This window comes from Fulmarus glacialis, unplaced genomic scaffold, assembly GCF_000690835.1.
Source record: "Fulmarus glacialis isolate BGI_N327 unplaced genomic scaffold, ASM69083v1 scaffold14013, whole genome shotgun sequence".
Classification (NCBI taxonomy): domain Eukaryota; kingdom Metazoa; phylum Chordata; class Aves; order Procellariiformes; family Procellariidae; genus Fulmarus; species Fulmarus glacialis.
Genome location: NW_009204978.1, coordinates 18,471 through 34,712, shown reverse-complemented (window position 1 = coordinate 34,712; position 16,242 = coordinate 18,471). Strand labels below are relative to the sequence as shown.

The 16,242-nt window shown below is 36.7% G+C and overlaps 1 protein-coding gene across 1 annotated transcript; it reads left to right on the top strand.

Moving 5' to 3' along the window:
* Positions 1-246: 246 nt before the first annotated feature.
* LOC104074910 (probable G-protein coupled receptor 125) lies at positions 247-15,987 on the top strand (the record flags this gene model as incomplete). Its single annotated transcript, XM_009575210.1, is given in 10 exon segments — positions 247-408; positions 681-884; positions 1,993-2,206; positions 2,352-2,560; positions 7,418-7,542; positions 8,086-8,184; positions 8,186-8,207; positions 10,063-10,208; positions 14,113-14,208; positions 14,407-15,987. Coding segments are annotated over 10 exon segments (2,520 nt in total), but the record flags the coding sequence as incomplete, so codon positions are not given.
* Positions 15,988-16,242: the final 255 nt, after the last annotated feature.

Here is a 16,242-nt window from a genome sequence, read left to right as displayed (position 1 = left end):
TGTTTTTGTTTTCTAAGTGTAATGTAAACAGACCAATTACATTGGCATAACATTTTTCTTGGATGGAGGTAAATGCCTGAGTCAAAGTATTCCAGTATCTCAACTTGACAAGTGGTGATTGAAACAGGAACAACCGATTTCCTTTTGCTTTTTGTGCTGACAAGTCGCTTTGTATTGTCTGATAATGATCCTACTTGATGAACGCTTTCAAAGATATAAAATAGTCTTATTTCTCTTCCCTGTTAGCTTGGTGATGTGATGGTGGACATAGCAAGTAACATTATGTTAGCTGATGAACGTGTTCTGTGGATGGCACAAAGGGAAGCCAAGGCTTGCACTAGAATTGTACAGTGTCTACAGAAAATTGCTATGTATCGGCTTGCAAATGGAGCTCAAGTTTATTCTACTGTAAGTATAAATTTATTTATTTAGAAGACACTTTGCTGGCTCTTGAGTTTCAATAGCTTTTTATTTTTCTTAATAGATGTTGGCATTATCTGAAATGCCTACTGTTTCTGTAGGGAGAAGAGAAATGCTCTGAACAGATTTATCCCTGCCAGATAAACAGAAACAGTTTTCTGGGTGTTTTTTTCTGTGATGGCAGAGAATCCCTTTAAGATTATTTATTATTCTTCCTGTCATGTGTAAAATTATTTAACGTTTCATTTTTGTCGTCACAGTATTCTCCAAATATTGCTCTTGAGGCTTATGTAATAAAGGCTGCTGGTTTCACTGGGATGACATGCACCGTATTTCAGAAAGTGGCTACATCAGACCGTACAGGACTTGGTGATTATGGGAGAAGAGATCCGGATGGAAATCTAGATAAACAATTAAGCTTTAAGTGCAACATTTCAAATACACTGTCAAGTCTAGCTTTAAAGGTCGGATACTCATTGTTTCCCTACTGACTTTGTAATAATATCTTAAATATGAATCATTTGGAAAGCAGGCTTATATTATTAATTTCTAACGTTAAAGTAGCATTTTTATGTAATCCAGAATGACTGGGACAAGAGATAATTAAAGTGACAAAGGATAATAAAGTTTGATTATAGAATAATTTTTTTAATGGACACAATTTTTAATGAGTAGGTGTGGTTTTCTTTATTAAAACATCTTAAGTTGAAAGATGCTTTCAGACCTTTTCGTAAGTACGGAAATTGAAATGCTCCCTAGTTCATAATAATACTTGGCTTTATTTTGCTGTATTTTCACCTTCATTACATATTAAATGAGATATTACCAGTCTCCTTAAATATCTGAAATATTCTGCTCAGAGTGATACTGTAATTAAGCATGAAATAGAAAATGGACCTGTTTGTCCATTTGTGTGTGTGTGTGTGCATGTACACACACACACACACATGTATATATATGTGGGTGTGTATAGAATGGAAACACTTCCTCATATTCTATAAAAGTATTTTTTCAGCTACATTCTCCAACATACCAGTTTGTTTTTATCACTTAATGTGCTTGAACATCACTGCAGGTGTATATTTGAAATTATATTTATGTAATTCGATGAAACTACATGTATGCTTCCCTACCCAAGTATAATTTATATACGAGTTATCAAAACTTGCTTGTATACAGTGTTTCATTTTGAATGGTACTAATGCACAATTACAGCATTTCTCTTTGTCTGCTTGCCTTGGTTGCTGCTTCTAGTTGCCAATAGTCTAATCTGAAAAACTCTTCTAATACTTTACTGATATCAACTTCAACTTTAGTCTCTGTAACAAGTAAGGTAGCTACAGAATCTTAACATTTTTTTTTCTTTTTAAAAAAAAGCGTTAAGACTTTAATAACCCAATTCAACTATTTTATCATGGATTACTTGGAAACACTGTCAAGTAGGTTGGTCACAATACATAGTCTGCTAAATGCATTCATCTCTGACACTGTTCAGTTGGAGGCGTTGCTAATTTAATCTCTGTAAAGAATTTCATTTTCTCTTTAAAACTTTAAAAATCTGTTTATTTCTAGAACACAATTGTAGAGGCTTCTATCCAGTTGCCAGCTTCCCTTTTCACCCAAAAGCAAAAAAGAGAAATCAGACCAGCAGATGAATCTGTCTACAAGCTTCAGCTTATTGCATTTCGCAATGGAAAGCTTTTTCCAGCAACAGGAAATTCAACAAATCTGGCTGATGATGGGAAACGTCGTACAGTTGTAACACCAGTTATTCTTACCAAGATAGGTTTGTTTTTTATTGTTACTTTTTTATGATCTTTAAAAATAAGAAACACTTTTGACTCCTTTGTTTAGACTAGTGTATATCTAATAAAAGGTTTTTAGCATCTAATGTGTTACATGTGCAAATACATTTTTTTTTTTTGTAACAGATGGTTTAAACCTAGCCAGTCACCACGTTCCTATAAATGTGACACTGCGGCGCATTGCGCATGGAGCAGATGCTGTTGCAGCTCAGTGGGACTTTGATCTACTGAACGGACAAGGGGGATGGAAATCTGATGGTTGTCGCATTCTTCTGTCCGATGAAAATATTACTACCATTCAGTGCTACTCCCTCAGCAACTATGCAGTTTTAATGGTATGACACTTACAATTACATGTCTCTTTCTGGAACTTAAAAATATTCAAAATGCAATTCTGTGGGGTTTTTTCCTTGCATGCCCATGTTCCGTTCCCCATAAAATTAGACATAAGAAATCTTCAGTTTTTACTTGTGTTGATATAAATGTTGATGTAAGATGAGGTTTAAGTGGCAATCTGTCAAAGTGGAATTAATTGCTGAATATACTAAACACAAAAGAATTTTCATATGAAAAGTACTAAATTATAGGAAGCCATTTTAATGAGCTACTTAATCAAATGGGCTTTTATGAATTTTAATCTAATAATGACAATTTAAAATAAAGAAAGGTAACAGTCAAAAACCCCTATCTTCTCTGTGTTAGATTAAATTTGTTAGCTTTGTCTGTTGACAGGAGTGTTTTCCCAGGTTTTGGGTTTTTTTTTTTTTGCTGTGATCCATAACCAGCAATAGCTATTTCACTGCAAATTAGCTATTCATTCACTAGTATGTAGGCCTGTTACCAGAAGGCATCGATTGAAAAAGGAAAAAAAATCAAAACATTTAGTTACTATCCAAAGTATTTTTGAAATATTGCTTAAAAAATAGTATCTAAACTCTAGTTTTAGCATATTGATGTCAATAAAAAGGTTAACCAGTTCTAAAATATAGTGATAGTTGAAGAAGAAGGGGGCGAGACACCTTCTTTTAGTGCTCTTCAGTTATGAAGTAGGATTTCTTCTTTGTCTGTTCCCAGAGCTCTTCATTTCAGAATTTGGCCTGGGAAGCTTCCATTTTTAGAGATGGTGACTGCTACCCTGCTTATGAGTCATCACCAGAGATGCTAAATGATAAAGTGTGATACATAAAAATGGTAGGCTAGTAGGAAGCTGAGTGAAATAGTAAGAGGTTTAGGAAATACTGTTAACTTGAGTGTAAATTTGGTATGGGTTTTGTTGTAGTTAATGTGCTCTGTGTGGAATTAAATATATATTTTTATGTAATCGTACGTGGAAGAAAGAGGATTCCTTTATAATGATCAGTGCATGAGAAGTTGCTATTTTTGCTTTTGTTGTGGCTTAAGCTGGCAGGCAACCAAACACCACCCAGCCACTTGCTCACTTCACTGCCCCCCAGTGGGGTGGGGGAGAGAATCAGGGGGGTGGGGGAAGTAAAATTCGTGGATTGAGACAAAAACAGTTTAATAGAACAGAAAAGGAAGGGAAAATAATAATGATAGAATATACAAAATGAGTGATGCACAATGCAGTTGCTTACTGCCTGCTGACTGATGCCTAAGCAGCGATCCCCCCCCTCCACCAACCCCCAGTTTACGTACTGAGCTTGATGTCATATGGTATGGAATACCCCGTTGGTCAGTTGGGCCAGCTGTCCTGGCTGTGCCTGTTCCCAGCTTCTTGTGCACCTGGCAGAGCATGGGAAGCTGAGAAGTCCTTGACTAGGGTAAGCACTACTTAGCGACAACTAAAACATCAGTGTGTTATCAACATTATTCTTGTACTAAATCCAAAACACAGCACTATACCAGCTAATAGGAAGAAAATTAACTCTATCCCAGCCGAAACCAGGACAGCTTTGCACCTCAAATTTTCAACAGTCTTCCTCTTACAAGAATTAAATAGTAGAATACCAAAAAGCTAAACATAAATAAAATTAAGATTTATATGCCAAGCTTTCTAAAAGAGCTCAGAGAGCTTTTCACTTTACCTCTGAAGGTACTGTTTTAAATTACTTCAAACTGTTATAATCCTACAGTTGCTTCCTTCGATATTTTTAAAATACATAATCCTTTCCTAAAACATAAAGCATTCTTTAAAACAGAATTAAACTTCATCTGTATGTGTAGTATGCATGTAAAGAGAGATGATGCTTTAAATTGGTCACATTTCTGCCATCTGGAGGAAGAAAAATGAAGAACATAATCTGCTGCTCTAAATGACTATTTCTAGATTAACACATGGTAAGATTATATAAATATCTTATTGTGAGTTATATAGAGAATTGTTGACAGTCAGAAATCAAAAAAGTTAGAGGAAGGCGCAGCTTGCTTTCTTTTCTGCCAGTGGCTGTCATTCTATGTTTGCTCAAAACTGGTATTCCTTAAATATTTAGCTACTTGCCAAAATGTTAGGCTGTAGGGACTGGAGAGGAGGGGGTAGGTGGAGGAGGACAGAGAGTAACGCTCATCTGTTAGATGTGCCTTGCACATAGTTAATATATTGCAAAAGCCCTGGATGTCTAAGTAGCTGCTGAAACAGGTTTTCATAATGCCTATCCATATATTAACTAAAAAAGGCACAATAATAGCCTATTTCATTTGTAGACTTTGATAGTGTTGTGAAAGTCTGGGTTCTGGTCCCAGGCTCATAGTTCTGGGTTCAGTTTTAGAAGTTTGGCTTTTAATTCAACAGTTGTCATTAACATCAAATACATGAACAGTAGTGGCAGGAGGGACTTGAATGCAATATTCCATCATCCTGGCTGGATGGTGAATGACTAAACCAGAGTTATTTCACTCTTTTTTTAGTCTACTTTACTTTAGTACATATGTGTGTAGAAGAAAGCAGGTTGTAACACCAACACATGCATGATGACTTCTTACCTGTCACCAATCCGGAAACAGCAAGAAGAATTCTCCTACAGTTTCTGTTCTCCGATACTCACTGGCTATGTGTGATGATACATTTGCTCATGCTTGTAACAGCAATGAGTTCCTAGGGATCTCCAGCTGGATATCAACCAGGCCATGAGTAGTGTTGAAATCAGATGACACTGGCTGCCTGAGGCATAATATCTGACGATTTTTCTCGAAGTGTTTTTTCCAGGTGCCAAGGAAAACCAAATACATAAAAATCAAACTGACAATCTGATTAAATTAGTTTGAAATGAGGTTGGTGAGTTAGTTAGGAATAAAAAATTTATGTTCTGATGAAAGAACAATTGAAGGAGTGGTGAAAAGACTGCTGACTCTTAATTGTCAATTCAAGACTCTTCTCCTGTCCATGAAATCAGATTACCTGTCTTAACCTTAAAAACAGATTGTAATCACTGTGATTTTTCTCAAAACAAACTGAAGCTTCCTCCTAATGTTCTGCTGTTCTTTGTGAATGCCAGAGTTGTTCTCCTTTCCCCCAGCACACTTTTGAACTTTGCCAACTGTAGAGATTTAAGAGTGACTCTCAGAATTACAGTTGAGAGAATTTTCTGTATCCTGTCTGTTCTGAGACGTTCTTTTTAATAGATTTTCCCACTAATCTTAGTTAAGCAAATTTGTTTTATTTAGTGCTGGAAGGGACTGAAGTTTGAGGTTGTTTGTTTGGGTTTTTTTCCTCCAGTGTTCATTACCGTTATGGAAGTGGAACCCTAGTAAATTGTAACTGCATCCAAACAGAATTATTTCTTCTTGCTATTATTGTTAGTAAATGAAAATGTCACTCCTCAGATGTTATTTGAAACACTGCCATGCTTTAACAGTCCAAGGTTCCATTTCATGCTTACTCCTTGAGTAATATTTTGATGGGTGGGTTCAGAAAACTTGAACGATGCTAAAGAGCTGTTGAATTCTATTTGAGTTACCAGCTATCTATTCCTGTCAAGCAGTAATCATAGAATAACAGTCTGGTAGGAACATCTGGGTGTCATTTGATCCAATTACCTGCTCGAAGTTTGATCAGCTTCAAAGTCAGATCATATTGCTGCAGACCGTATTCAGTCAACCTTTGAGTATTTCCAAGGACAGAGAATACACAGTCTTTTGGGGCAGTACGTGACCACTTTCATCAATTTTTTTCCTGTATCTAATCAGAATTTTGCACGTTGCTGATAATGTCCATTGCCTCTCATCGTTTCATGGTTCATTTCCAAGGAAAGTTTGACTCAGTCTTCTTTACACCATCCCAGTAGTTCGCTCAATATAATAATGAGATTTCTTCCATCTTCCTTTCCTTCTTAAACATGAACAAACCCAGCTTTTTCAACCTCAGACATTGTGTGCTTCAGCCTGCTAGTCATCCCAGTGATCTGTTAGACTTGCTCCATCCAGTATGTCAGTGCCTTTCTTGTACTGGGGAGCCTCAAATTGAAGACAGTTCTGCAGAGGTGGTCTTACACTGCTGAACAGAAGGGATTAATCAGTTCACCTGCTTGCTGTAGTTTTGCTAGTACAGCGAAGTGTGGCCTTGGACTGCAGGCTACACTGCTGACTTGTGGTCAAATTTTGTCTACCAATACCCTCAAATGGTTCTTTGGTTGCTTTCTGTTCAGTCCAGTGCCCAGCCCGTATTGTTGCATGCATGGGGTTATTCCATCCCAGATGCAGATCTTTTCACATTTTCCTTTGCTACATTTCATGATGTTTTATCAGCCCATTTCTCTGGCTCACCAACATCTCTCTGAATATCCTCCAATCTATTGATCAGTCTCCCCAGTCTATAGCATCATCTGCAAACTTGCTGAGGGCACTTTCTGTAATGTTCTTTAGGTTATTGCAGAAGATAATAATCATAACTGAAACATACAGTTCCACATGCTATACATATAAGTATTTTAAGAAGAAAATGGTGTGTGTCTATAAGCTGCTAACTTCTCTGTATATTCAAACATATATGAAGTTTAAGTGTTCTGTGAGATGTGTGACTACATTTATAAAGGTCAGCCAGAATAGCAGGTAATTGTGGAAGAAAGCCAGGAACATGAAATAATAAATAATTGGAGGGTCAGGTTTGGGGGGGCGGGAGGGATGTAATCTAGAAGATTCCTGTTATTTCTGTATTTTGTGTTTCCTCTGCCATTCCCCCTGCCCCCACAAAATGAAGAGGTAAGGTGGACTAATGTTAATTCTGTTTTTGTTGTCAGGACTTGACAGGAGCTGAATTATATACACAGCCAGCTGATCTTTTGCATCCAGTAATTTATGCCACTGCAATGGTTTTGCTGATGTGCCTGTTGATGATCATTGTCAGTTACATATACCATCACAGGTATGAATCAAAATTACTAGATTAAAAAAAATCAGTTTCATAAGTGCTTAGGACTACTTTTTCTTTTTGATAGGAACACGATATAGTAATCTGCATTTGGTTTTTTTCCCTGTAAAATTTGTTGATGCAAACTAACAGTTAAGCAAGTAGCTATTTCATCTGTTCTTGAGTATGACAATTTAGCTCTCATAACCATGTATCTTTTTAATTCTTCACTTTCGCTTCATGATGAAAGAAGAGACCACTCAAGAATGACGGTAGAATTTAACAAACTGTTCAGCCTTTTACATTCCTGTTGATGTGAAAGCTCGAAGCCTAAAATTTTTGAATCAGGCCCCAAATAGTTGTATAATGCTAGTTAATAGGAGGGTGTTTTAATTTCTTGTGATGAAGACCAGAGATTATATTTGATTACAAAGTACGTGGTAGTCAAACAATCATTAACAGTAATTATATCTCATTTATCACAAGTATATCTTGCTAGTTTCTGAAAGACAATAACACAGCTGTGTTTTATGTTGTCTGATTTGTTTCTTTTAACAGTGTGATCAGGATCAGTGTAAAAAGCTGGCATATGCTAGTTAACCTGAGCTTTCATATTTTCCTGACATGTGTGATGTTTATTGGAGGCATAACTCAGACTTTTTTTCAGCATTTGCCAAGCAGTAAGTAAACATGCAAACACTTGGAAAAATTAGTTACCAGTTTCATACTCCTATGTATGTAGACGCCCCCCTTGCCTGCTACAGAACAGTATACTGTACAGGCATTTTCATCTGAATATAAAATTTAGACAAAAAATCCTTTTTTTTTTTTTTTTTCAACCTTAAAGATTTCTCTTGTATTTTCATCCAGCCATGAACTAGTTTGTTACTTGAAAACTGGAAAAGTATTTCAGAAGTGCAACAGAAGATTTTTTTGCCCAAAATGCTATACAAAAAAACAAGTTTTACCTGTTAGTTTTATTTTTGAGACTTACTTATTATGAAATTGTTTTATAGGCCTGTATGTGGCCTTTACGTACCTTGTGAAAACTGATTTACACAGGTATTAAAATATTTATTTCCATTTGCTCAGTATAACCTAAAGGGTGGAAAAGAGAAGTGTTTCAAGTCAAAGACCCATGCTTTCTCTAAACAAGCATCATTGAGATGTTTGAGACTCCTCTTTTATAATGACTTGTTCCTCTAAGATTTGGCCATCTCTAATTCAGTTGCAGTTTTTCAGTATAGTAAAAGTTGCTGGTTTGGAATGGTATCGGTGAAATTTTTTTAATGTTTTCTTTTTTTGATCCAGTGATTCATAAAAGTTTCTAATCCCTCACCATAATATTCTGTAATGCTTTTTGTTTGAATTTACAGTAGTTATTAGTTTGATGGTTCAAAGTGTTGCATGTTGCAATAAAATATGTCCCTGCTCTTTCTCCTACAAATATAAAGAGAATGCTAGTCTGTGTGCATGCATATATACGCGTGTGCACACACACACACACACACACACACACATATATATATATATATATATGGAGAGGAGGAGATAGTTTGAAAAACTGTAATCTTCTTTCTTGCCTTCTTGGAGACAGTAATCCCTCCAGGACAAATTCTGTGATATGGATGGGTTGTTTAAGAGTTGTGCTTTTACTGGCAATTGAAACTTGCAAAAAACCCTACCTCCAGTCATCTTAACAGAAACTGAAATGTCACCTCTTCCATGCATGTGTGCTGCCATTTAAGGGATATATGAAATCTACTTCTTGCAGTCACTTCATCTCAGTGTTGGCTTATGAGTAAGGAAATACAGGAAAACCAGGTTGTGCCTTTCCTCGACAAAACTCTTGGGTCTTGGGGATTCCTGGAACTTCTTTTAAGAAAACAATGTTCGATTTATAAAATACTGCAGATGTAAAAGGATCTGACAGACAGCCATTTTCTTAACAGTAGTGCCCAGTCAGTCTGTGAGGATGACTTTGCATTAATGTTTGGGCTGGTTAAATATCTAAAGTATGACACTTTCTTTTTTCTGCATTATGTTAAAATCGCTGATGAGTTTGTTAGCTGTCTATATTTTGCTGCCTGGTATGTAGTTACACAATATCATTAGCTTGCTGTTCCCTTACTTGTTTCAGTTTGAATAATATCTGTAACACAAGACATTTTAAAGTTAAGTGTTTCATAAAATACAGTTTCCTAAAGTGTATGATTAATATATAATATTAAAAATGTTGGCCAGCACAGTTCTTCCCGCGTTACTAAGTTTTCCTTCCACTAGAGGCAACTGCAGCTATGTAGCCTTTCCAGACTCAACCAATACGAAGATGGGTTTGCGTAACATATTTTACTTTTTTGAAAACCACAATGACTTGACATTTAGAACAGTCATAGTAAGACAAGAGGGTTTCTTCTCTATTGAACTGAGCTTTTGAAAATTCAGGCTTTATACCAGTTGCGTGTTAAATGATTAATTTTTAACTTGGTAAAAAGGAAATGTTTAGGCGTTCATTTTTATTTTTGTTTTTTTAAGGTTGGGATAATTCTCCATTATTCCACTCTTGCTACAGTACTGTGGCTGGGAGTGACATCTCGTAATATTTACAAGCAAGTAACCAAAAAAGCAAAAAGATGTCAAGATCCTGATGAGCCACCTCCTCCACCCAGACCAATGCTGAGGTGAGCTTGTTGTTTGTGTCTGCAACTCATTATTTCCCAAGTCGCTATGCTCATATTCTGATCAGAAAATGTAACAGACTTTTTTGCAAGTGCCTTTCATAGAAGATTTTCTTTCCAGGTCCTTAAAGTCCTTTCCAGATTTTTCTGTTTCTCAGCATTATGTTAAGGAGGATGAGGTGAAGGGCGATTGTTAGCATATTACTGTTGCAGTGCTGTGTTCCTGATTTATAAATTAAGAAATGGTAGTGTTTCAGCATCACCACTGGGGCTTTGATTAGGACTTTAGATAGCAACACTTCCTATTAAATTTTCATAGAAGAAAGAATGTGGAGAACTGTTACCACGCAATTAACAAACACTGCAATTTAAGTAAATAGAGTTTAATATGTTTTCCAAGGATTGCTTACAAATAGTTTGAAAAACAGGTACCAGTCATTATCAAATAAAAATAGTGTTCTTTGTGAAGCATTCCCACTGAAATGGGACAAACTAGTTATCTGTGAAATTCACCTTATGTGAAATAGTTTTAATAGAAAACATTCACATACTTTGTTCATATAGCTTACTGAGCCCCTGGATATTAATTAAAAACTGCTAAGCTGAAATTCTCCACAAGGTGGCAGAAGTTGATTAACTTTGATTAGTTATAGGCAAATATTTAGAAAGCTTGATTTTAAAGTACAGAGACTGCAGAAAATCAGAAATGCGTTTTTGAATATCATCAACTAAAATTTGTAGTACTATTTACAAGCATATAGAAATATTTAACTGATAAGGTAGAAGGTAGAAGGTTAATGTTTATACCACATAAGTGCTGTCTTTTGTTTTCCTTAACTTTTATTATTTTTCTTTTAAGAAAAAGTACATCTGTTGTATTCACTGTAGGATATCATGCCCATCACCAACTGTGTGCCTTCCAGCAGGGTAATCAGTAGCCTTTTTAACATCTGTTATGATTTCCCCCTCCCCCCCCCCATCCCTTATTATTTGTCATGGAGTTCTTGCTTTGGAAAATATTACAATAAAATTACCAGCCTCACAGGCTCAGCTCTGCATAGACATAAACATGGACGTACCATTTCAGATCTGGACACCTCATCTGTGACAATGGCAGTAACTCTGGAGACAAGTATCAGAACCGAGCAAACATGCTTCATATTTTCCAGATTTTCTCAATGTCCAACTTCTTGCGGATCAGGGATTTCCTCAGTCAGATAGATGTGTGATGTTTTTGCATGGAACAGCCATAGAAGGATTTTTTTTTTTTTCATTCAGTTGTCTTTTAAACTTGTGTTCAAAACAAAACTACCCATAGTGGCACAGGGCAAAGAGTTTTGTGCAAGAGTTTCTTGCTTTTTTGGAACTGGTCACCTACTGTTATCAGGCCCCCTGTTTGTTGAATTTAGAGACAAAACAGCTGATTCTCTGTTTGCCTCCACACTGTTTATATTTCTCCTCCATATGCCTTTTCAGAATTACAAAGGGTCTTTTTGGAACAGAAAAAAAACCCAAAAACCCAATAAATGTATGTAGGTCCACATTTTTCTCCTTATCTGCCATATGTAAATTATTCTGCTTTGTGTTCTTTGGGTTTAAAGAAGTCCACCTTGCAGATCATAGGTAGACATGATGTTTATGCTGATCATCAGTTCCTGTAGGTATTTTCTGTGGGTGGACTTCATACCTGTTAAGCTTCCTTCTCCTCTAGCCTAGATAAGCTTTATTCTTTATTTTGGAAAATTCATTGCATGTAAGACAATTTCGTTGGTGATGATGATATTCATTCAGTGTTAATGGGACTTTGTCACAGGTCATGAACAAGGTGGAAAAAGACTTTGAAATGGATCCAGTGTTCTGCAGAAAGCCACTATAGATGGTAGAAGAGATTTGCAGTGGCTCACAGTAGCCATGTTGAGAAGATAGTGCAACACTTGGCATTGGTTGTAATTTCTTAACTGTGAAAAACTTTATGCCAAGTATATTCCATTGCCATGCCAGGCAAGAGGGTGTAAAAATAACTGAGGTCCTCAGCTGCCAATCACAAGAAGGAAATGGAGTCTGTCGTGTAGAAATGATATTTTGTTCAGCAGACTCCAACCAAGATAAAAGGAAACAGTTTCAAATTTTTTAACGAAAAGAATTACTTTACAAAGAACCTCGCTGAAGATCTTACTGGATGGAATGCTTCATGTAAAGCATGAATAAAATAAAAATACAAATATTTGTATTTTGTAATTTTATTTAAAATAAATACAAATACTTGTATTACTATAATACAAATACTGTGTGACTGTTCTACTTAGAAACACAGCATTTTGCTATTTACGTTTTTTTTTCTGTTACCGTCATAACACCTCTTGTGTACCCATGTCATTAGATGTGTTTTTCTCTCTTTGATCTAACTTAAGGAACAGTTTTAGCTTGTACAGCATTCTGCCTCAGAATCTTAATATTGCTGCATCTCCTCTAGCATACTCTGTATATGTTTTTTAGTTACTATTCTGTTTGTACAGCTCCTTGCTGCATGATAGTTTTGGTTTGTAATTTGGGCTCTTACGAATTGCTGAAGACTTAGACACAGCAATGCACAAGTGGTTTGGCGTTTTTTGGGGGGTTTTGGGGTTTTTTTTGTGTTTGGTTTTTTTTTGTGTGTGTTGGTACTTGGTGTCTTGAATGGTTCAAGGCTGGTTGTAAACGTGTTCCTTCAATCCAGCAAACTGAACTATGGCTACAAACAATCCGTACTGCTTCACTCTCCCACCAGTAACAATTTGCCTTGTATAGAACCAGCTTCACCTAGCTGTTCATGTGTGAGTAGTGGTGCATCTTTGAGGCAGTGATTTAGTAATCTGTAGTGAAAGATAGGTAGAGTAAAATCTGCCACAAAGATCTGTTTCATCTGGCCAGCTCCCGATTGCTGCATCAAGATACGGAGTAAACCAATGACAGAATTTGATCTTTGTAGGATTCAGCAGCTAAGTAATATATTTAGTGTACTTAGACTTCCAAGAAAGACTTCATTTATTTTAGACTGGTTTTTTGTGTCTCAAGTGAGACAGCAGCAACTTCTGGTGACTAATCTGAAATGCAGTGGAAAATCCAGGACCATCGGAATAGGTGTCTCTTGTTGATGAAACAAACTACCCATCTGTATGTCACAGTAGTAGTTCTCACTGTGTGTTCTGATCTGAATTTGGACTGGATTAACATAAGATGCAGGACAGAGTGCCGTTAATTTGAGTGATTGTCAGTAATTCTTGATCTGCCACTAATGAATTCAATGTGAATTCACAGAAATTGGGATGAAAAGTTAGATACTCCAATAACACATGCCCTCGTCTTTGTGAAGGCATACAGTTTTTATTAACATCACCACAGGGAAGCAGGAGGTATATACTATGAGATTATAGAGTCCATTAAAAATAAATAAATAAAAACAACAACAGCACCATGCCCCAAGCCCCTCCACACAAAAAAACCCAAGCAACAAGCATTCTTATGGCTGATCTTCTGAACATAGTGTCCATAATATTAGGCAAGTTTAATCTCTGGAACAAGAGACATACCACTTAATATTTTCCTTCTAAGTTTCCGTATTCTCTTCCAGCAGTTCACAACTTTGGACTGCCAGCTTTTGCTTCTTCTGTCTAACTGTGTATACCTTCATTCAGTGCCTTCCAGGGAGGTGAGCAGCTGTAAGTGAGAGGTGGTTTATAACAGGAGCAAAAAAATTGTAGTGAGGAAGACTTAGAAAAAATTTATATTGCCAAAGCCCAAACCTGATTCACACTAATTATTTTCTTAAAGAACTTGCATATTTCCAGAATCCTGGAAAGCTCTCCTTTGCTTCATGGTGATTGAATTGCCACTAAGCAGCCACTGATATACTGGCTTTACTTTTTAGGTTCTACCTTATTGGTGGAGGGATCCCTATCATAGTTTGTGGAATAACAGCAGCAGCAAACATCCGAAATTATGGCAGCAGACCTAATGCTCCTTAGTAAGTACCATATCGCTGAGAGCTCTGTCATAAGATTTCATGGGTTTGCTTTTCTACGTACTTGTTGCAATTAATTCTGATTCTTCCAGAAAATGTAACACAGCCAAGATAATTTCAAAGTACCATTACAAACTGATAAAGCCTAAGTGATTTGTGAGAAGATGTTAATTTTGATTCTTCGGTTTGTTTCTTTTCCAGTTGCTGGATGACTTGGGAACCTAGCTTAGGAGCATTTTATGGACCAGCTAGCTTTATAATTTTCATAAACTGTATGTATTTTCTCAGCATATTCATACAACTAAAACGTCACCCTGAACGTAAATATGAACTTAAAGAACCCATTGAGGAACAGCAGCGTCTGGCCACCAACGAACACGGGGAACTGGCTCATCAAGATTCATTGTCGGTGTCGCTAGTTTCTACATCTGCTTTGGAGAACGAGCACAGTTTTCAAGCACAGCTGCTGGGAGTGGGCCTTACTTTGCTTTTGTATGTTGCTCTGTGGATCTTTGGAGCTCTGTCAGTTTCCCTGTATTATCCCATGGACCTGATCTTCAGCTGTTTTTTTGGGGCAACATGTTTAAGCCTCAGTGCCTTTCTTATGGTGCACCATTGCGTTAACAGGGAAGATGTCAGGCATGCTTGGATAACAACTTGCTGCCCTGGAAGGAGTACGTATTCAGTGCAAGTAAATGTTCAGCCCTCCAGTTCCAGTGGAACCAGTGGAGAGGCCCCTAAGTGCACCAACAGTAGCGCAGAATCTTCATGCACAAATAAAAGTGCATCAAGCCTAAAAAATTCTTCTCAAGGTTGTAAACTAACGAACTTACAAGCTGCAGCAGCTCAGTGCCACCCTACTTCTCTGCCATTAAACACAGGTCCTCAACTTGATAACAGTCTCACTGAACATTCAGTGGATAATGATATCAAAATGCATGTAGCTCCCTTAGAGGTACAGTTTCGGACAAACGGACACCCAAGTCGGCATCATAAGAACAGAAGCAAGGGACATCGTGCTAGCAGGCTTGCAGTATTGAGGGAATATGCGTATGATGTTCCCACAAGTGTGGAAGGAAGTGTGCAAAATGGCTTACCTAAAAGTCGACAAAGCAACAGCGAAGGGCATTCAAGGAGCCGAAGAGCCTATTTGGCATATAGAGAACGTCAGTATAACCAATCCCAACAGGATAGCAGTGATGCTTGCAGTACACTTCCAAAAAGTAGCAGAAATACTGAAAAAACAATAGCTACCAACAGCAAAAAAGATATTCTAAGGAAACCAATATCGGTTGAACTTGAAAACCAACAAAAATCTTACGGCTTAAATTTAGCCATTCAGAATGGACCACTTAAAAGCAGTGGACAGGATGGAGCCTTGCTCACTGCAGATAGTACTGGTAATATTAGAACTGGGTTGTGGAAACATGAAACTACTGTGTAGCATTGTAATTCATTGCGGGACAAATCCATATGAACTGTGATTACACATTCCTTAAAGCTATTAACACTTTTAAAGACTGTTTACAAACTCCAGGTACTTTATGCAGGGAGGGAACAAAGATAATCTGCCAAGCAAAAGATTGTGTGCATTATTATCTTTGCTGTTCTTACAAGGATGAACTTTTGGTATTTTGTGAAATTTTTTTTGACGCGTCAATCTTGAGAGATGCAGAACGTAACTTTGTACATTTTTATTTTTTACCTGTAACCCTGCAGATGTGTCCACAACACATTTCAAATTTGTATTTAAATGTATAATAAATAGTATTTTCCCCAGCAGCCCAATGTTGCACTTATTTATTGGGTTTTTTAAAGATTATTGCACTGAATGTCATCTTGATTTTATTATTTCAGTATCCGAAACTCGTAAGTTTTAAGTTACTAAAGACAATGTTCAGTGTCTGATATAGACAGTGTAAATAGCTCAATTAATTACATAAGGCCTAGAATTTGTTTGAAATGAAGAAGCTACATTTTAAAGAGATTTTTAGTATACAGGCAACTTGTTTACTCCAAAATGGTTGTCTTGTACGT